Genomic DNA, 22,704 nt, shown 5'->3' with positions numbered 1-22,704 from the left:
GGCTGAAGCCCCTCTTCCCACCTCTTAGCACAAAACTACTCTCACATCATGTTGCAGCAGAGTGATCCCACAGATACTCCCTTTTTTCTTCCCTTCCCTGCCACTGCAGCCCTCGTTACTTCTGGTCTGTGGGAGCCATGAGTTGAACAGCCACGGTGAGAGAATAACAGGGAAGCATTTTTATATGTTCTGTCTTCGGGGGCACTCCGTGCAATCTGTACTGGAAGTCCTCTTTTGACAGTGCCGGCAGTAGAGATCTAACAGGTTTTCCATAATAATCCTGGTCGTAGGAAGGGTCTCATCCTTTGGGAGGGACAGGCCTTATTGTCATGTCTTGGTCCACAGCTTAATACCTTCCCAGAAATGCAAGATGTTGACTGTTAGTGGATGCTGTTCTTCCTTTTGCGCTGCCAAGTGTGAAAGTAAAGGTTAGTGTAGCCCCTTCATTTCCTGCTGTGTGCAGGCTTTGACCTGTCTGAAGAATATTCAGTGCCTATCCTAAAGGTTACCCATGAGGCACGCAGTTCAGGGGGGAGGCTGAAGAAACAAACCTCTTCCACCTCCTCGTTGACTTGCTTTGAATAACATCAAGCCCAAACCCATCAATTGAGAGCCAGAGTGGTGCATTGAATCATTCAATACTACTTTGTCACTGGCCAAGCTCTTAGCCATAGCTGTCTCACCTAGAAAATAATGGGGTTTGAGCCATCTAATAATCTCACCTGAAACAGGTTTTTACACGAAATAATTTTTCAGCAATTTTTAAAAAACTTTATTTCTTAAGAGAAATGTAAGGCTCCTGTATTTTGCTTTTAACTTGGACACCTTTGAAGTAGCTTTTTAGGATTACTTTACACTCAAATCCTTTGTGAAGGGCTAAATGACTGAAAATTGTCCTTTTCAGAATTTCAAACAAGTTCCCATTACTTTCTATATGCTATCCCTATCAACCCTATCAAGTGCTTTTTCAAAGTTTATAGAATTCTCAATAGAGCCTCCACTCAGATGGGAGCTCCTTGAGGATTTTCAAGTTAGCCATGTGATAAATTCAAGACCATCTTTCTCAAAACCAGATTATTCAATCCTAAAATAGATGTCTGCTAATTCCATTCTCTAACCATATTCTTGCCAGGAATCTGGCAGTATAGAAACATCATGTTCCAGACTCTGCCTCATCTCTCCAGCTCTAACACTTCGAAATATCTAATTTCTACAATGATTGAAACGAAAGATATTATACTACAAGGGGAGGAATATCTTCCTCTTCCCAGATTCTACCTAAAATTCATTCATTTTGGTATAGACTACTACCCGCTTTGATGAAGGATTAGAACACTCTATTTATAGTAGGTGCTTAAAGACCGGGCTTCCTGAACCCGTGGAAAACAAATGCGCCAGATTTTATTCTTTTGTTCTTTTAATAAACTGTCCGTGAGATTCTTCCCCTCCCCTCCTTTCCTGCTGGTTTACTTGCATTCTTATATGTTCAGTGTTTTTCTCTTCTGTCTTTGTTCCAGTTTATCAGCAATTTACACACACTTGTTTCCCAGACTCCATGATTTCAACAGCAAAAATAACACTGACCTTCTGAGCCCATGAGCAATCTTCTTGGTGGTAATTTAGCAGAAAGTTACAGTAATGAACAAGAATGCTGCTGTTAAATGTTAGATCATTAAATGTGTTTTATGAGTGTTTATTCTTTAATGCACTTCCTGTGCACCAGGGTGATAGCCATATTCCAGGGAAGAACGAAGTTTTTAATCGACAAAAGTGGTCAATTTGTGAATCTCTTCTGGTTTAAAGATACATTTTCAGGTGTGATTTAGTCAAAGTAAGCAAGGAGGATGTTTCTAGATAGAAAGACAATAGCGCTAACAACAGAAAGACCTTTCCAAAGGTAGGTTAACCCTTTGAAAACTGTAAGCTGGGCTTTTCCTGACGGAGGGAGGTGAAGAGAGAGGGAAAGGCAACTGAAAACTTACATTTTACTCCTCAGACCTGGGGCTGCTTGGGGACTGCTTTGGTCCCAGGCATGCCTAGGAGCAGACAAAACGTACTGTCAACAATAAACTTCCTCAGTTTTCAGCCACTTCCCCTCACCCAGCCTTCAAAACGGCAGGAAGCCAAGAGCAGATGACACAAAGCCAACTGTATGAGGTTTATCATTTGGTTCTCCTGCTGTATAGGTGATTGTACCTGTGGCTTTGGCAGAGTCCATGGGAAAGGCAGGGAATCTAAACGCAGACCAGAATTTTCCATCCGTATCAAAATCCTCCACTTCGTTTACATACAGACCTGTTTCTAAAGTGATAAGAATACTTGTAAAGATTTAAGTAGAATTAGGAAAAGAGCTCTTTGTCTGTAACCAGTGTAAAGGAGAAAAAAAAATCCCCAAATCCCACTAAAGTTAAGTGTTATTAGCAAGAGGTTGTGGTACAAAGAGTGACTTCAAGACAGAGAATGTTGGTTTTCCTTTATCACAGCACCCTTAAAGCTCCTTTGTCTCGATGTATAAACCAAAGCAGGACAGAAAGGAAGCTTACCATCTTCCTTCTCTTAGCTGTGCATTAAGTAGCATGAAGTCAGTGTTTTGTCTTTCCCCTATATTTTAGAGCTGTCTCCTCTCTTACAGCTTTTATTATGCTGATTACCCTTCACTGCCTGTTTCTTACACTTGAGATGTTGTGAATCAGGTATGTTCCAATATAATCTTTTTATATCTCCATACGAAGCAAGGGAATCTGTATTTGAGGTGATGTAATGTAAAGATCTATTTCAGTGATCTATTTTGCAGTACATTTCGGTACTTTATTTTGTGGAAACTGGAAAAGGACAGTGAAGAAGGTCATTTTAAAGGCTGTTGCAGCATCGAGAAAGCAAGCTTAGAGCATCAATATCATGTGGCTTTGCAGGACATGTCTGGATCCACGTCCACCTAAATCCCTTGATAGGTGTTAATAACCAGCAGCGTGACCCTGTGGGTGATCTGATAGTTATTGCATTAGGGACAAGAGTGATCCATTTATTTAGTTGCTCTGGGGAACACTGTGTGACCCATTTCAAGGAATGACAGGAGAAGAGTGTCTGGAAATACGATTTGCATGACAGCAGCAGAGTTTGTAAGAAGCTGGGGGTTTAAGAGGGAGTTCCTAACTTAGGAAGGAAAGACAGAAATGCTGCCTACAGTCCTGCCTGCTGGCTCTGATACGTGATGCTGTTCAGCCTTCGCTCCTATCTTGGGTCACAGTGGAAAGACTTTGTTTGTTTGTTTAAATCTTTTCTTGGGGCTTTCCCAATTTTAGCCTGAACTCTAGATATTTGGCTCTTAAGTTCATTCTCCAGGGTGCTTCTGAGCAATGCCAGGGTGCTATTGCAGGGTTTTACAGGAACTCTTGGGAACAGTCTTGCAGCACAGAGTGTGTGGACCAGTATTATCAAACCTCAATTTTAGCTCTGAGATAGTATCTGTGCAACAGAGAAGCACACAAGAACTGCTTTTGTACAGACATTCTGTGCGGTCTTGACTTCTGTGTCCAATATTCTGGACCACCCTGATTGAGGGCAATAGAGATGAAAAGCATGCACACCTCAGAACTGTTTTGTAGGAACTTTCTCTTGTTTTAAAGATCTTTGGTTCAATGAAATACTTATTTTCCTCTAAACCAGTTATTACAGCCTGGGTTCATACCAAAAGGTTTAGCTATTTCCCAAAATAATTACTTGGTCCAGGTAATGCAGAACTGGGAGGAAGTTTAAATACAGAGGTTTGAAAAAGTCAAAACCAGAGCTGGGATCTGGATTCAAGCATCATGCTTAACAGATATTTGCAGTGACCGAGGTGGAACATTCAGACTTAAATCCAAGCTCTCTAATATGCTTTGTCTGGGATATGGAAGGCATCTTCCTTTATTAGGTTACTTTCCTGCTCAACATTAATATTTCATGCTTTGAAGGTTTATTGTGTTGGCTAGAGTTATACCTTTATATACGCGTAGTTCCTATGGAATAGCCTGACCTCCTTTCATCGTTATTAGTAATTCTAGGCTTGTCATTTCCTGTTCACACAGTCTGGACCTCACTGTGTTGTTGCAGGATGGCTGATACGGTGCACAGGAAATGTACTGTTTTTTCAGGTCTGGACTGTTCATGAGTATTCTTTTCAGGGGCTTCAGTTTTATTGCCATGAAGTCCATTTCCTACATATAGTACAATTTACTAAATTACAAACAAACAAGGCACCAATAGAGAAGTCAGTGAAAGTTCACACTAAGAATAGAAGCTTGAAGAGAAAAGTTCAGTTATGTGACCTTCTTCAGGAGCTGGATACAAAATAGACCTGCTGTTTTTCCCTTTAATTTGCAGCCCAGGCAGAAAAGAACTTGAACAGTTCCCAGAGAAATCCAGGCCCTTCTGTTTGTTTCTATGAATCCTCCAGAAATGCTTTATCTGTTAGTCGACATCCTGAGTATACTGATATGAAAATGAACTTACTCGGTCTCCTGATTTCCCCCCTGTACTGTCAGCTGATTTTTACATTGATCTCCCATTCTGCAATGTTTAAAGATCTGCCAGCCACGAAAGAAACAAAATGTTACTGATACATACCTTTAAAATTGGCCACTAAAGCAAATTAGGATGATCAGATGAAAAATACCATGTAAGTATCAGTCACTGCTTATTATTGCCCTTCAGAAATATGTTTGGGAAAGAAAAATGATTCCTAAGAACAGGATTTAGGCCCTTGGTCATGAGCAGGGCTGTGTACAGGGCTGTGTACAGAATACTCACACCACGTGATAGCTATCCAGACTTTCAAAAGTTCCTTCCAAATGACAGGGGATTTTTTCTTCTCTTTCGTATTTACCATTTTTTGCTTTATAACATACTATCATCCCTACTTTTAGCTTGTCTTGAAAATTCCCCCAAAGACTGAAGGATTTTCCCAACTGCTGTCCAAAGGAGCTGGTCAGCTCTTGAGGAATGTGTCTGCCCTGGTGCACTTGCCACACAGAGCATCGCTGCTACTTTTGGGGCTTAAAAGGGTGGATTAGAGCGAAAGAATTAGGTATCTCAAAATACCTTGATGAAACCAGACTATCCCTGGACTCCTTCTGTTTAAAGTTAAATATTAGACACTCTATTCCCAATATTCTTTTTATTTTTAGCCTAAAAGGCTTAATATTTAACTCAAAATGCCTAACAACTGCAAATGCTAAGTGCTGAACGGCATTACATCCTCCAGAAGATACATAAAGCAGTCCTGAAAATTGATGTGATATATCTAGGCATGTGTAGCCATCCCTGGACTTTGTGTTTCCTTTGAATGAGAAAACCAGTTATCACATTGTGAATTTCAGTGGTGTTTTGAAGCAGAAGGCACAGCCAAGAGTTCGGTGGGAACAACTGGTTTAAACAGGGAGTCCACTTGGTACCTGCAGAAGGAAATATCCTTTATTTAGATGCAATTTTTTTTTTCTTTTTTTTTTTTTTAAACCCAGATCCAGGTCTTAATTTGTTCAATCCTTTGCCTGGCATGGATTTTGGATTTGGGATGAAGTTCCAATTATCTCGGCCCTCAAATGCACGTTAAAGACAAGGTTATTTTTTATTACTCGGTCCTGTTCAGAGCAATGAAAACGGACACACACATATCTGTGAAAAACATTGCCATTTTATAACTTCCATTTCTAAGCCTTCTTGTTGAATGGTATCATTATAAAAAGCTCCTAAAGATGTTCTCCTTTCAGACGAGCTATTTCTGAGGCTGAGGGTTTGGTTCGGAAGTGGCAAGTACCCGGGAATGGCCACATCCCTGCCCCTTTCACCCCTGGGGACACCTCGGGGTCAGCCACCAGCGCACAGGGCGCCCGGCCCAAGCAGCCCTGCGTCAAGTCAAGGGGACCGGAGCCCCGTGTCCCGGCCGCCATGGCGGGGACCCTTCCCGGCCGCGGGGGTGTCCGCGCCCGCCAAAACCCCGCTGAGGGGAAAGGGGCGTGGCCTGGCGGGGGCCGCCACGGGAGTGAAGTTCGCGGAGGTGCGCGCGTGCCCAACGGCCCGCGCGCTTCGCTTCGTCCCGTCCCGTCCCGGGCGGCGCCATGGCGGGCGGCCTGGAGTCGCTGGAGTCGTGCTTGGAGCGGCACGTCCCGCCCGAGGACCTCGCCGAGGTGAAGCGGATCCTCTACGGGGGCGAGGCAAGGTGCGCTGCCAGGGGCGGCTCGCCTCCCTCACCCCGCGCGGGGTGTCGCCTCCCGTCTTGTCCCATCTCCCTCCTCCCCCTCGGTCTCCGCGGGGACAGCCAGCCCGGGAGTGAGGGGGAAGGAGCCGGTTTGAGGGTGGGTGTTGCAGGACATGGGGCTGGGCTGAAAGGAAAAAGAAGGGTAGGTCCTGTGGTACTTGTGGTGCTGTGGTGAGATAACTGGGGTTGTTTGGAGGTAATCCAGGTTTGGGAAGCAAGGCGGTAGGGAGGTTGTATGAGAAGGTGGCTGACTGGAATGAAAGACCTGAGGAATCTTTCTGAGTTGGGGCTGGGGAGGTTGTGGCTTTGGGGTGAAGGAGCTGGGAAAGTGGGGATCTAACATGAGGAAAAATACTTTGGAGTGAAAGTGTTTATAATCTGGGGGTGGCAGACGAAAGTTTGTACATGTGTGCTTCTTGGTTTCTGTAGCAAGCTAATAGTGTCTGGAAATCACAATTATAGAGGAGGACATTGGGAATTTGCAGCTGTGGAGGAGAGCAGTGAGATTTGCACTTGGCCTGGCTACTGTCTGACCGTTCCCTCGTCTGATGGTTGCCCACGGGGACATGTGAGCTTGGGCGTCTCTGCAGGGGTAGACGGTATTTGTGATCCTTTTGATCCGCTGCATTCAGAGCGATAAAGAAGAACATCTCATCTTTAAATATCTTTGTTTCCTGTTAAATCCAGAAAACTTAATTTGCCAGCAGCTGCTTTGTCAGCAGCTCAGGAAAGAGATTTTGAGCTACAGGGCTATGGATTTGAAGCTGCTCCAGAGCAATTGAGAAGGCCACGTATTGTTCGAGTAGGACTGATACAAAATAAAATTCCACTTCCCACGGACACAGCTGTGGCAGTCCAGGTATACAAGGTGGGATCGGGGCCGTTTGTATGTAACTCATCTTCTACTGGATTGAGAAATAACATGCTTCAGTTGTTGATATTAGAAACTCCATCATGAAATGTCTGCTGATTGTCTGGCAATATACAACCCATCACTATCATAATACAGCATGCTGTAAGACATTTGAATGACACATTTAGTTTTGTTGTTTGTCAGAATTATCTCTTGTATTGTATTTACCTAGTGTATTTACCTAGTCCAACCTGTTTGCAGTTTTTTCAAAGCTAAATATTTCGTCACTGATTTTGTACATGAAAAGCCTTTACCTCTAAAAGGAAACAGAAAATCATTTACCCGAAATCAAAAGAGATGGCAGCCCATGGAAACCACAGGTGCAGTTCTTGTTTTAATTGAGAAATGTCCCAATATTGGAAAATCCATTAGAGTAAACACAGATTAGTAAAACTGTGTTTATTATTCTTTGTACAGCAGTAAACCAAATCATATTAAAAAGGGAGTATCTCCTAGTGAGTTGGACTCTAAAGCACTGAGGTGACCTACATAGAAATAGCCTCCTAAAAGTAGCTTTTAAAAAGTGAAAGGAAATACCACATTTATAAAATCTCCTGGAATAGTAGTTTTGTACAGTGACAGAACAGAACAATTCTGAGGTAATTTGTTTTGGAAAGGTTACCTGTCACAAATGCAAGTAATTAATTCAGTAAATGGATCAAGTCTGTGGATGCTTTGTAGCATCTGTTAAAAAGACTACCAGTTATATTAGTGATTTTGCTTTATAAATAACTAGTTAACTATTTCTGTAAATCAATGTACAGTTGTTTTGTAGGTCACTGTTGACTTTTCTTGCCTCTTTTTTTTTTGACACCTGAAAGTATTAATGCAAAGTGCTATACCTATGCTTATCCTTAAGTAGAATACTCCAGAAAAAGTACTTTGAAACAATGTTTTTTGACTAGTTAATAAATATTTTGATGGTTTTTTCTTGGTAATAATCTACTTAGCTCTTTGGACAGCGGGATCTAGGAAATAGTTTGGAGTTAATAACTTCTAGAGAGTGTCCAAGATCCACATGTGTGAGCAGGATTCAGAGATAACCAAGGAAATGGGCTATCCTTACCTCATATTTTAAGATTCTGAGTACTTGACTTTGAATTCACATTTACTTAAAATTGTTCTGTAGGTTGTTTACAATGAGCAGCAAAATTATAATTTTTGCTGATTCTGTTAAGATTTTTAGCTATTTGCAAGTCAGTTAGCAATGAGTTGCCATATATTTAAGTGTTGTAACCATGGAGTTAGAATTCCATTGGATTGTTTTCTCTATTTTCAGCATGTTAATGCTTTTAAAAAAAAATCTATATCTAACTCTTTCTGTTATCAGTGCTCAGGAATGATAACTTCTTGAGTTATTCCCCCTGGAAGCAATGAGACTAAGTATAGAACAAGATAATTCAGTGTGAACAAAGCTTGTAAAATCAGGCTATTAATGTACAAGTGAGTTAGAACACACGGCTTTTTTTATAATGTGACACTTCTCATAATCAGGTGGCTGCACTACACAGACGAATTGCGGAGATTGTGGAAGTAGCTGCAATATGTGGAGTCAACATAGTTTGTTTCCAGGAGGCTTGGAGTGAGTATTTTCTGTGATTCCTTCTAGGTTGTCAGAGGTCAAGTTCCTTCTATTTTAACATGTATCCTCTACTAGAAATATGTCTTGCAAGTAAACAGCAAGATAGAACATTTGACTTTACTGATTTGCTTTCTAAAGGAAAAAACAAATAGTCTTAGTAGAGCTGTATGGATAATGTATGTGAAGTCTGTTATATTGAAGATTGGCATATGCTGCAACAATGATATTTGTTAGGTGTGCTGCTTCTTCCTGTCATCCTTTGTAATCCTTTCCTCATTTATTTTTCTTCTAAAACTTCGGGGTTTTTCTAGACAGATATTTGAACTACAAAAAATCTAATTTTAATGAAAATTGAGTCTTTGAGGCTTAATAGAGGTAAAACCCAAAATGAACGCCTGAGTTCTGAAAACCGGTTATTCACAGGAAGTGTACACTAGTGACTGGGGTGTATTTTGTATTTTCACCTCTGGTAAGACTTCTCTAAGTGCATTCTTTCTCTTCTACTTTGTTCTGTGTGGGCCCAAAACTCCTTGCCCTTGCTAAAAATACTTTTAAATAGCTTTTGCCTTTTAACAAGGAAAGCAGTTGAATCATTCTTAAATGTTTAATATTTTATCTGTATTCATGCAAACAGTGTGTATTTCTTGAGTGACATTAACATTCCTGTAAATTTTGTCCTGCATTGGTGTTTTCCAGCCATGCCCTTTGCTTTTTGTACAAGAGAGAAGCTTCCTTGGACTGAATTTGCTGAGTCAGCAGAGGATGGGCCAACAACAAAATTCTGTCAAGAGGTAAAAAAACCCCAAACAAAACAGCAACAAAAACCCAACAAACAAAAGGCAAAAAAACCCCGCATCCAGCCTCCAACCCCAGCTCATAACTGCAACTGATTAGCATGGGTTTCTTCTTTATATACTGTTCTTGTACCACTGAGAAAACTGAAATAATTAAAAATAAATTTTCACCTTGCTTGACAAATACTATGTGAGTGAGTGAAGTAGAAATGGACAACAACTGTGGTCAATATTTATTTTTTAAACTACTTTACAATTATAGACTGACTCATACCATGGAAGGCATATGAAACTGCCTGTTTAACTATTCCTGAATTAGATGAAAACTTTCTTTAGTCCTTCTTTATGAACAAAAGTTGAAAATCATTACTGTGGGCTTGTCTATAATAGAAGAATTGTGTTCATTTGTACAGCTGGCAAAGAAATACAATATGGTGGTGATATCTCCAATCCTGGAGCGAGATGAAATACACGGGGGAACTCTGTGGAATGCTGCAGTGGTCATTTCTAATTCTGGAGCTGTCCTTGGCAAAAGTAGGAAAAATCACATTCCAAGAATTGGGGATTTCAATGAGGTAAGATGCAGTATTGTGATTATCAAGCTAGTGTCACCTTGCAGCTCTTACTTGTGTCTGCCTGTGTTCTGTTAAGAGTTGTATTTTTGGAAAATGTAATGTGTTTCTAGAAAATGTTGTTCACTAAGTGTCAAATTAGTTTTTCTCAGGTGAAATTACAGTAAGTTAATACGAATAGAGATTGATGATTCTTAAAGGACAAATAAAATTGAATCTTTGTCATATACTCTTCCTTGGTCTAATGGAAATTACAAAAGTATCGAGGATCTTTAAACGAAGTTCTTTAAGTCACAGCTTTGTTATGTCAGTTGTCCACGATTGGCCTAGATAGTTTTTGCATGCGTGCACGTTGAAGTTATTTTAATTTGGAGGGCAATGGTTTCATGGTTCAAGTGTGAGCATTATTTATGGTCTTGATCTCTGTTTCTCTGTAAGGTTGTCTTGGAAATGACAGTTCTTTTGCTTAGGTTTCTTTGAGCAGGATCCCTTAATTCATTATGCTTCTGACTGAATAAATAGCTGGTTTGCAGCATCTTCTGTTTGCTAATCACATTACTTCCACTGAAGCTCCCAGCAGTTTTTAGGCCATCCTCCAGAATCAGCTTCAGAAACTGGACTGATAGTAAAGGCAACATCAGAAGAAAACTGGTAGATCTCGAATATGTTTATCCATCCACAGAATTATCACAAGTAGAAAGATCAGGATTAAAAATTAACCAAAGTCTAAAAATACATTATCTTACCTAACTAAATCCCTCCTTGTCAGCTAAAGTGAGTAATTAACAGATGCATTTTTTCTAAGCACTGGGGCTGCTATATACCTGCAAATGCTTTTGTTCCCTGTCCTAATGCTCTGGTCACTAAACTGAGGCTTCAGAATCCAAACTGCTTTTTTATTAATTTTAGAAGGTTGGTTGGTTGGTTTGTTTGTTTTCTATTGAAACTTCGTGTTGAAAGACCTCTGGAAGTTTTGACCTCGGCTCCCAGACCTGAGCAGACTGGTTTGTGTTTCTTCAGAGGAGGCTGTTAATAGGTTTTTACACAATGGATTTCTGGCACAGGCCTGCCAGTCACCAGTTTTGACTTCTATCTTTAACAATTATTTTGACATATAATATTATTTTATTGGATCTGTATTTTAGCTAGCAAAAAAGTAACTAACAAACCCATATAAAATATTAAGCATTAATAAAAACGAACTTGGGTTACTTTCCACAGTCTTGATTTGTTCCTTGTGTAATCGAACAAAAAATAAATTCCTGTTGCTTGTGCTAAAATATGATGTCTTTCAGTTTTCCAGATAGTGTTTTGTACAGCATCAGTAGATTCCAAGAAACTTTTTTTGCAGCTATGAAACTGTAATGAAAGACATCTAAAAAAAGAAAATCTTTTTAGTTTTCTGTGTAAAGTATAAATAGAGTTTCATTAAGAGTTTTGCATAGTTCCCGAAAGGAGTTAGTTCTTATAACCCTAAATGCCAGAATTACCACAAAACAATCTGTTTATATCTTCCAGGTATACTATAATGATTGGACATTTCTTGTTGTATCTGCCTCATTAAAGAAGCAAGTAGTGCTTACACAAAACAGCGCTGTCTTTTTAGCTAGTTTTTTTAGCAAAGCACTAAGTCCATTCTTGTGAGCTGGGCAATTCTGATGGAGGAATGCGACTACAGGGAAGGATTATGATTGTCTCTGTTACTTTAATGTTGTTTTCTTTATCAACAAAGTAAACCTCTGAGGAATCATTGAATTTGAAATTATTTTTTGTGGATTCTTTCTGTAGAGCAGAATAGAGAAAGGAGCCTTGTTAAAATCAGATTTGTTGAATTGGTGAGAACTAAATGGAAAGGGGAAAGAGATTGGTCTGTAACCTATTCAGCCTTGTGTGAGAGGGCCTATAAATAAACAAAAATCAATCCTTCTTGAGACATCACATTTTGTTGCTGCGGAGATGATTGTGACCTCTGGTGAGGAATAAAGAAATAAGAACTGATGAATTCCCTGAAGCAACAGCATTCTTGTTTTTTTCCTCCTATTGTAATGAAACTGAGAATAGAATAAAAAATGGAAATATATTCAATCAGCAGGATTGTTTTGAAAAAGGATTGTGTGAGTGCCCACCACGTGGTGTGCTCTCTGCAGACATGAAAGGAGATAAAATCAGTGCCCAAGGGACTGCAATTTCATGACAACTGATAATGAATAAGAAACATGAGATGTCACATTTGCTGGGCATAGTGAACCTCTAGTTCTCTTGATTTCAGAAGAAGATCCCCCTGTATCTATCGTGCCATTCTCCTACACTGACGTGAGGCCCTAGTTTGTTCTGCAGCTGTAACTGTGCTTGCTTTGTGGTTCTGCTTCCTTCCAGATCAATGGCACTGGACAGATAGTTTCAATAAAAAAGGAGTTGCTTCACAACACACCTTTCTTACATGATAAGAAACATGCCCGGTTGGGTCAGGCTGGTGGATTAATGTACCTTGCTTTTCTGTCTCTGAGAGCATCACAAAAAGGTTCTGTTGGGAATAAGTCTGGCATCTGCAACTTTGGTACTCCCTTGGTATCCGCAGTCGTTGTATTAGGGATGTTGGGTGGCATGTTCCTGTCTGTTTTGTTTCTTATCTGTGGTTCTTTTATCAATGACTTTGTATAATCCTTTCTGAACATGGTGATAATACCTGCTTTCACAAAAAAGCAGATTTCAGAAGTGCACTGCCTGTTGCATGAAAAAGTTACTCTGCTTGAAAACAGGTACAGATGATTTCAGTGTGTACCTGCTACTGCTGCTGGTTTGGGATATCTATGTTCATCTGTGCACTTTTGTGATTTTATAAATCCAATTCCTAGTATCACCCTCAGCCTTCTGTCTGCAGATTGAAGAGCCTTTTTAGTTTCTCTTCACAAGGGTGCTCCTCCATCCCCTTCATAATTTCAGTTGCCTTTGCTTATTCCATCTCTAGTATATCCTGAGATGCAGACACTAGAGTTGCCCAGAGTACTCGAGCCATGGACACACAGAATTCGTATAAACCAGCAAAAGGATGTTTTCTGTAACATTTCAGTACCCTTCCTGTTGATGTCTGAGATTTTCTTGGGTTTTTGACTACCACTAAGCGCCAAGCAGGCAACTGTCAGTGACTCCACACGTATGCTTTTCTTGTATCTGGGAAGAACCATTTCTGCACGTTTTCTTTACAGTATCTCTGTAAATGTTTGTCTTTTGATAGTGGTTAACAATGCCCTATCCTTCTCTTTGCTGGTGTCTTTTACAGGAACCAGTGCATTTCTAATTGTTTAGAAATGTTCGATATGATAAAAGTTCAGAGCATATGGTAAATGAGGTCTTCTAAGCTAACAGCTGGCTCCAGTTTCTTTAAGAAGTGTTTTCTAGATTTATTCTGTGATTTTCATGGTGGTACTTTCAAGACTTCTGTTTGTTTAGAGCAATAAGCATATAGGAAATATAAATAACCAGTCGTAGCTCTACACTGATATTTCTGTATAGCATTCATAAAACCAGTGCATGTCCTTATGTTATAGGTGAATGTAAAGGAATTCCATGTTCTTTAAACAGTGTTCATAATCTCTTTAATCTGAATCAAAGGATCATGATGACTTAAGAAAATTTGCTTATGTAGTGAAAGTACTGAGAGAGTTGCTTAAAGTTTGGCAATTTGTGGGTCTCTGTTAAGCTTCTGTTGAAATTTCTAACATTAATAGAAGTGTTTATGTCAAAGTCAGACAGGGCTTAGGTGCACTATGAGCAAAGGGAAACAGGAAGAGGCTTGATTTTGATCTCAGTAGCCTAGGAGAGTCTCTTTTTGCTGTATACCCATTACAGTGCACCTGTGTACTAAATGGAAGATGGTGTCCTTGCTCATGGTCTAATGACTTGAAGCTGGTAATCAGAATTGGGAAGTGTCAAAGCAACGTTGGAGGTATTTCTTGTTGCTTTTTTAAGAAGTCTGCATTTGTGGTTTTTTGTTTGTAGTCTACTTACTATATGGAAGGAAATACAGGACACCCAGTGTTTCAGACGCAGTTTGGAGCAGTTGCTGTGAATATCTGCTATGGGCGCCATCACCCTCTGAACTGGCTCATGTTTAGTATGAATGGAGCAGAGATCATCTTTAACCCTTCTGCCACTATTGGAACTCTCAGGTAACATACAAACTGATTGAGGCCGTTGCATGCTTTCTGGGTTAGCTGAACCTCTGAGCTCATCCCTGGGGCTTTGAAGGCACTGTGCTGAGGTCTTGGAACCAGAGGTATCACCTCCTTGGTTTGCTTTCGCGAAGGAATCTACATTATTCTCCATCTGGAGTTTTGGTCTACCAGTCTGCTCATAGTCACTAATTCACGGCATCTAGCTGGTGTTCTGAAAACTAATGAGAGTTTATTTAGATTATCTATGTAATATCTTTCCTTTATGATAGGCCCTAGTAATTTACATTCAGGCTTAGTTTGACAGCTTTCATCATCCACCTTGGAGCCACTAAGTGTGGTGTCAAATTACAGTTTTCAGACCCAAGCTGAGAAACCCTTTTCTCAGATTTTTTTTTTTAATTGTTGGCAATTTTGTGATTATCAGGCATCTTGAACCAGACCAAACCAGTATAAGCTGTTTCCCTTGAGATTAGTCTTCTGCAAATTGACATTAATTGCACACTACTGACTTGATTTCCTAGAAGAAAAAAGAAAACCATCTCAGGGAGCTAAGAAAATACACTTCTTAGCTAGCCCAAAATGATAAATTTGTGGATTAGATCTTGAATATTCTTTGCCTCTACAGTATCAGTATCAGTCACATTTCAATATAATAACCTTTGAACATGCCGTGCTTCCAAAAGATTGTCTGACACAGGCTGTGTATTGCTCGGGATACTATGATGTGATACAAAATAACTGCATTTCTTTGGGGCTGGTGGCAGTAGGGGTTTCTTTAGGTAGAAGCCTTGTAGAAATGGTTTCAGTGGTTCTTTAATTCTTCTTGACAAAATTGCCATGCTGTCCTTTCATTCTCATGGTATTCTGTTCTTTGCTGTACTACTCAATACTTCCAAATTCCAAATTAGAGTATTTGTAAATTGGGGTGTGGGATTCCAGAATGTGTCTACACATCGGCTTAACACATGATAGAACAACTGTGCTTTTTCTTTTTATTTTTTTAAAGTAATTTAGTATTGCATAATGTTTACATACATATGACTGAGGAAGTGATGGTAGTTTATGCTTAATTATAAATATTAATACTTTAAACCCTTTCAGCCTAAGTGGTTAGCTTTGTGCGGTGCAGGGAGGAAAGTCTGGCTTTGCAGAGTTCTTTGGAGCAAAACCGTTTCCTTTGTGAGTTAAAAAATACATATTTTGGGCTTGCTGAGCTGTCTTTGAGTTTTCAGCTCCGAAGATATGTTTTAGGAAGCTAAGAGGAGCATATTTCATTGTCACTGGTGGTATTGTAATATAATATCCAGTAGCAAACAAATGAAAGAAGACATACTGATCTCTTATAATACTAAAAATTCTTTCTCATTTCTTTCTCCCTTCAGCTGGGCTTGTGTGCATGGGCTAATTGCGGAATACTTTCATTTTTTTTTTTTTTTGTTTAAACCTACAGGAAAATAATTTTCCAGTATCTGTTTTGTAAACAGTGTGCTAGCTGGGTATACAAGATAATAGAAGAGTTAGAAATGTAAAAGGAATATATTTTTCAGCATTTTCCATTTCTTCAGGATTTACCCAGTCCCCTCACTTTACCTGTTTAGTGTGAATTCGGAGTGTTTCTGTCTCTGTAATAATTTTTCTTGCTGACAAGCTAGAAAATTCTGAGGACATTCATAATAGGGTAGAAATGGTGAAAAACAGATTAGAGGCATAAAATTTTCATACCCACAGCCAGTTCATATGCAGAGAACCACGTATTTACAAACCTGGAGAGCAGAACTGTAGGTTACATGCAGTATTCTGTGATTGAAACTGCCCTTAGTAGTTTTTGGTATAAAAGATAATTTACATTGAGTAATGTTGAAAAATATCCTTTGAAAAAAGTTGAATGAATACATAATGCTTTTGAGGCATTTATGCCACTACTAGAATAATATTTGCAATGTTTGTCCACTTATAGCCCATTAGCAGGAGAGCAAACAGAAATTACCCTGTCGTCATACAGCACTTCATTGGTACTCCGGATGCTTCAGGCTCTCCTAATTATTGGCTTTCACTTGATTGTTTTTAAGCATATAATTTTTATTGCTGGAAGAGGACTCTTGAGGCCCATGCAAAAACTGTCTCTGGGGTTGCTTCTTGGCTATAGCCTGTTGGGTTTTTTTTCTTTTCTGTCTCTCTCTTCTGTGAAATTATAATTTGCTGGCACTTTTCAATCAAATCCCTTTTTCTTAGAAGAACTGGCTGCCAGACGCAAAGCAATTGAGAAACGAGGCAATAAACCAAGTCCTTTCAATCAGTCCAGTGACCATCTCTTCAGATTCTTGAGTCTGACTGGGAGATTAACGAGTCAAATGCTTGCAACCTTGTCTTGGTACTCAGAATCTGGCAGGTATATGCTGTCACAAGAGTGTATAGATTGTATCACCTTTGTTTTGGAGCTCTGAGCACTTCCAGACCTCTTATTAACTAGCCTGATCCCTGTGTTTCATACTATTTAATAGAAAGAAGACTATTTCAGTTTTAAACATCAGTCAGAATTGAAATCACTTTTGGAAAAGAGGTAGAAGCTTGTAAAAGAAAAGGCATTTTTAATTCCTTATTTCTCCGTTCTCGTTTTCATGTAAATTGAGTGACTGGTTTAATAGGTAATTACTGAGAAGTTATTGGGATGCTTTTGTTAAACATGCTTGCTTTTTCATCAAACTGCCATGGGAAAATGACTTACTGGAAAGTGCTATAAAAGCTCTGGTTGAAATAACAGAAGTAGGAAATTTTGGTGGAAATGGATTTTTCTTTTCCTTTTCTGTTTTTATTATTCCGATAATTTTTTCTTTTCATTCACTGCCACAAAAGGCTCTTCTGGACCATTTTGGGAAAAAAGGAGGCAACTTGTATGAATCTCTTACAGCTTTGCTGCAGAATAATGTTTGGTAAATTGAAAATTAATGGAATGTGAAAGCACATGTGTAAATCCTTTGTGTGATTCAGAGAGTAAAGCATTTTACATTTTAATTGTTTTGAAAATCTTGAGATGTGTTAATTTTTTTCTTTTTCTTTTTTCCTATGACAAAGCCATATTTACCAGGTTATCAGATAGAATTGTTTATACCTATATTTGAGTAGAAAATAATTACAGTGCTTGGCTGTATCTGTGGGGGAATTTTGATTGTAAGAGCAAGATCAGTTCTAGCAGCTAACTTTGGCTTCTTTGACAGAAAACGTACAGTGCAAGGCAGTTATAATCTAACTTTAGCTCTGAAGTAGCCAAGTAGTGAATACCTGCTGCCTCTTTGTGTATTGCAGCGAGTCACTGTGGCCAATTGAAGCAAGAAATGCTGCCATTGCTAATCACTGCTTTACGTGTCCCATCAACAGGGTAGGAACGGTATGTATTTTCACTTTATTATTTCATTTCATAATTTAGATATTGTAACATGAGTTAATTCAAGGTAATGAGCTGAATAGCACTAAAATGCATAGATTCCTCTACTATATCATTACTATAGTAGTGTTTATAATATGATTTGAAGATGGACAGTGATTAAAGAGGTTGAGAGCTGCCTTGTTGCTGGCAGCCTACCTTTCGGTTGCAGCTGCTTCCTGCTCTTGAATTGCTCCCTTTGTAATAGGCACCCACCCTTTTGTTAATTCTCCCAGTTTCTATGGTGTAATCAGTATTCTTTTCACCAAAATGGCTGAAAATGAAATCTGTCCTCGAGTCAGTGGTACACAACTGGTTGCTGTTGTACAGATACTACCTCTTTCTGGACACTGTAATTCTGTGATGAAAATTAATATTGCACACAATAGGTGGTTCTTGCCTTTAGATTAGTCCAGATACGCTACATGTGTGTTCTTTTATAAGGTTCCCCGCAAACATCCAGACTTGTTCTTGCCTTTTTGTGAATACATTTGCCTTCTTTTGTGATCTGCAAAGATGCGTTTGGTTAAACGTCTCCTCTTTTGCCCGTTCTTTAGACTTGTGAAACTGATATGAGACGTGTTCCCCAAAGTTTATGAACAACAAGCAGTGATACAAAAAGACTTTGTTTTCTAGCCTATCCATCATGGAAACTAGACCACTCTGATGACTTCCTTTAGACATTGCTGATGTATGCCAGAAAAAATCTCAAGAGATTTGTATAAACTTCCATTCTAAATATGGTAGACTAGCAAGGATTTCTTGAATGAAATGGAATGATACTGCCACCTACAGATTCCTTTTATTTCACAGGAATACTACAAAAATGCCTTCAGTTCTGGAGATGGTAGAAAAGGTATGTTCAGAAATCACCATCAGTGGTTGCTAATAATTGTTAACTAGGAAGTCTGGAGAAACGATAGCTCTCCTGCAAATGTCTGTCTCATGGCAGCTATTTGAGCTAGTGACTGCCTTACTTAAGCCTACTGTTTTCTAAGCTGGAGGGAAGCAGCACTTTCTATTAAAGGTGGTGGTGGCACGATATGTGGTCACTAGAAGTTCATAGGTAAGGTTTCTGTGTACTTCCAGAGGACTAAGATTTGTAGTTTTAATATTATTCACAGTAATAGCCCTAGCCCGAATCTTCAGCCAAGCTGGTTTTCCCTGTTTCACAGATTGGGTGGAAATTAGAGAGGAGAATGCTCAAAGAAGAGCATGAGATTTGCTTGTATGTACTTACATGTTGAAACACTACAGTTTGTCCTGTGACAACCATGACTGCTTCTGGAGTGGGTGGGCCTGAGCCTTTTTTTAGCTAGTTTTGGAGCTAAGTGTTTGTAGCAGCTGCATCAAAAAGGTCAGTGGTATCCACTGCTTAGTAGTAAAACAGATGTGGCTGATTTTTGGCACAAGTCTGAATTGTGCAATATAAAGTAACATTTTTTCCATGCCTCAAATCCCAGTGTTTTCACCTCTGACCTTGTATTGAAAACTGAATGGATGCATCTCTGTCAACTGGTTTGGAAATGTATAAGTTGACAATTAGAATTCATTTAAATACGAAATAAAAAACAATGAAAGCAAAGCCTTTAGTTCAGAGACTTTATAATGGGAAAGCGTATTTATGCATTATTTAAAAGGCAATGCAGTGAGCTTTTTCCTGTTAATTCGATATATGTGAAGGCTGTACTGTGCATGAAGGTAACTACAGGTCAAAGCTGCAGTTACCTCGGGATCATGCTGTGACTCTTCAGGATGATACCTTGCTTAAAGCACAGTGAGCGAGCAACCACAAGAAATTGAGCCAGGTTTTATGGAACACTGCCTTTTAAGTTGTATACTTGTTTGCAGATGGCATTACATGCTTTTTAAAAATTTCTTTAAGCACACCATGACTTGGGCCATTTTTATGGCTCAAGTTATGTAGCTGCACCAGATGGCAGCAGGACCCCAGGACTCTCTCGCACCCAGGATGGACTTCTGGTGGTAGAGATGGATCTAAATCTTTGCAGGCAAGTCAGCGACAAATGGAATTTTAAGGTAAGCCTGCTTATAAAGAAACAAACTTTCAGAACAATCATACAGTCTTACAATAGTTAAAAAGCAGCCTTTGGTTTGGTGTTTCGTTTTCTTGTTTGTTTGGGGTTTTTTTGGTGTTTGTTTTTTGTTTGGTTGGTTTTTATTGTATTTTATTTATTTTATTTGTTGTTTTTGGTTTTTTGTGGTTTGGTTTGGTTTTGTTCTTTTAACAGTCCAAATCTTAAATTGTTGAACTAATTTAACAGGATGTTCTGAAGGCCAAAGGCATAAATGGATTGATAAAAAGAACAGTCAAAATCGTGGAAACTAGACCAGTAGCTTTTAGTTTAAAACCATAGCCTTTGGTCTTGAAGCGCGGATTGCCAGGAGCTCTGAGGGCTGCTGGGGGAACTGTGTGTGGTTTCCTTATGCAAGGTACACAGGTATTTGCCACTGAGCTGAGGTGGGCCTTTGATCTGACAGAGTATGGTACTTCTTTATATTCTTATAGGTCTTACTTGTCAGTTTTGGTGAAAGTTAGTTAAAACCGAAAACCACGAGAATCTTTAAGCTTCTGAGAACTTTCTGTGTGCAAACTTCGTGCAGCGTTAACTCCCTGAATTTGTGGACGTGTTGGAGCCACAGAGAAAAAACTGTGTATGTTCATCTCCGAAGCATCCTAACACACTTTTGAATTTGTCTAAATCATATTAAGATGACTGCAAGCCTCTCCACATGGCTTTATCAAACTTATTTATTCCTATTTTTTTGCATTTTGAGATAAAGCTAATTTTGATCATCTGTCCTGAGGGTGTAATTTGATGTAATTTGTCCAGCAGCAGCACTGGTTTAGGAAATTGCCACCTCAGCACTGCAGTTTGTTAACCCTTCAGTTGCACCAGTACAAACAGTATGGGGTGCTATGTTGTATGCTGGTTTAGTAGAGTGACCAGATTTTTTTTTTTAAACAAACCACAGTCTAATTTCTTCTTTTAATCTGAACAAGTTTACAGCAGGCCCCACAAATATTCTGTTGGAACAACAAAGAAGGCAAGCAAAAGGAGATACCAGTGATAATCTAGTATTTAAAATAAGTAACTATTTGCAAAAAGTGTCAATTTTTGCACATAATGTGTCTGCAAGCAGACATTTATTTTATAGAGCTGGTTTATTTGAAACCAACTTGTGCTTTACAACATAGTGCAATGTATAATGTATTTCAGTTTGTAAAAATAAAAATTCTCTGTGGATTTGAAATGCTGAACAAACTTTTAAATTAAATTATAGTAATTTCTTAGCTAGAGCTGAATTTCTTTGGTAATGCCGGGAATCCATATGTAGGGACTAAAAGTAATTTCAGGTTGTCTTTTGGACAGAATTGCATTTGTTATTTTACAGATGCGTGTGGAAGGTATATGGTGGTTGACATAGTGGAATTAAATTGTGCTGAGGTATTCCCAGGTTTTTTTAAATCAGGCAGGCATTTAGTTTTGCTTTGCCACGGGAATCTGAAGCCCTTATTGCAGAGTAGAGATTTAGTGTGTCAGGAAGCACATGGAGCATTGCTTATAACAGCTTAGTAGGCGTATCTGAACAAAAGGAGTTGTATTGATTAGGAAAAACAAACAGTAAAAGCAAAGCACTGACCTTTAGCTGCTTTGTATAGAATTGCTTATTTTTTGTTGTCTTCAAGTCTTGCGCTTTCAGCACCTTAGTTTTATGTTGATGGTGTGGATTGCTATTCTTGGTCTTTTGACACATAAGACACAGCTGTGGCTTTTGTTTATGTGACAGGGGATATCTATTTCCTTTTCCTCTCATTTGTGGCCAAGACAGAGGTAGTTCTTGATAGGGAAATGAGGAAATATGAAGTCATCATTTATTCACTGCAGAAAACCCTTGATAGCAAGTAGCAACCTATTTGACCTGCTCTGGTATCTGCACTTTTTATTCAATGATGCCTGAAAGGGACATTAAGTAGAACGTCTTTGCTAAACTTACAGCAGCAAAATAGTTAAACTAATTGTCCTCATTACAGTCTGGCAAGAAGGAAGTAGTTTGCCCCTCTCAGAGCCCATGTTGTAGACTCTGCACTTCGGAAGAGGACAGTGGACTATGTAAAGTGCTGTATTTCAGCCTCCTAGCTTACTGTATCACCCAAAGCAATGATAATATTTCATATTATTAATGGTTAAAATAAGAGTAACCCAAATACTGTCAGTGGCACAAATGCAAACCTATTGCTGGCAGCAGGGTTCATCAGTTGCCAAGGATATAATATGAAGACATAATTACAGATAAACTCCTTTGCCTTCATTGACATCACTTACTTAAAAGAGAATATTGATGTGTAAGAAAGTAAGTCTACCTTTTATGTTCGAGCTATCTGGGATAACCAAAATAGCCTTAAGTAACTAGTCAGCAGATGAGACTGTCAATGAAGGACAGCTGCAAAGCAGGAAGGTGTTCATTTTAAAGTTTTACTTTTTAGAGTGGAAATGCACTTCTACTCTTCTTTGAGTAGAAGTATAGTTTTAAGCAGCACAATGCGATTTCTTCTATGAAAGTATTTTAGTTTGTGCTAAGGCACGAGAGGTCTGGCATTTTTGAGTGAATTATGATTTTACTGTTTGGGGCAATTAAATATGTAATCATAAAAAAATGGTGGATATAATTATTTTCTACTGAAGTACTTTTATAGCTCACCAAAAGAACTGAAGCTTTGATTTTTCTTTTCCAGATGACTGGTAGATATGAAATGTATGCAGAGAAGCTCACTGAAGCAGTCCAGCCTTATTTTATACCCAATATAATCAGAGAGTAAAAGCAAGTACCTAATTACAATCAAATGTTACATAACAAATTAAAGATACTGTTGGATTATAGCTTTACTGTGGATTACAAGATGTTACTTTAATGTTGTCTTTCTGATTTCCTGTAAGCAACTTTTAAATAATAGGATTCAAAACTGTCAAGTAAAATAATTGAAAAAT

General features: G+C 38.9%; 1 protein-coding gene across 1 annotated transcript; it reads left to right on the top strand.

Annotated features, from left to right (window-relative positions):
* Positions 1-6,095: 6,095 nt before the first annotated feature.
* UPB1 (beta-ureidopropionase 1) lies at positions 6,096-22,574 on the top strand. The gene is made up of 10 exons (XM_065646585.1): positions 6,096-6,196; positions 6,923-7,094; positions 8,643-8,730; positions 9,427-9,521; positions 9,938-10,099; positions 14,096-14,265; positions 17,575-17,656; positions 18,506-18,548; positions 19,578-19,732; positions 22,452-22,574. Exons 1-10 carry the CDS (start codon positions 6,096-6,098, stop codon positions 22,533-22,535), a joined length of 1,152 nt encoding a protein of 383 aa, XP_065502657.1. The 3' UTR covers positions 22,536-22,574.
* The last annotated feature ends 130 nt before the right edge of the window (positions 22,575-22,704 follow it).

The sequence above is a fragment of the Caloenas nicobarica genome, chromosome 16, assembly GCF_036013445.1.
Source record: "Caloenas nicobarica isolate bCalNic1 chromosome 16, bCalNic1.hap1, whole genome shotgun sequence".
NCBI lineage: Eukaryota > Metazoa > Chordata > Aves > Columbiformes > Columbidae > Caloenas > Caloenas nicobarica.
Note: the sequence above shows the minus strand (reverse complement) of the source record. Positions and strands in the feature narration are given on the sequence as shown.

Excerpts from the sequence above, each read along its gene's own strand:
- UPB1 (XM_065646585.1), top strand. The coding sequence starts at position 6,096 with ATGGCGGGCGGCCTGGAGTCGCTGGAGTCGTGCTTGGAGCGGCACGTC. Across the intron at positions 6,197-6,922 it reads CTCTACGGGGGCGAGGCAAG|AAAACTTAATTTGCCAGCAG; the intron begins GTGCGCTGCCAG and ends TGTTAAATCCAG. Across the intron at positions 18,549-19,577 it reads TTCTGGAGATGGTAGAAAAG|CACACCATGACTTGGGCCAT; the intron begins GTATGTTCAGAA and ends AATTTCTTTAAG.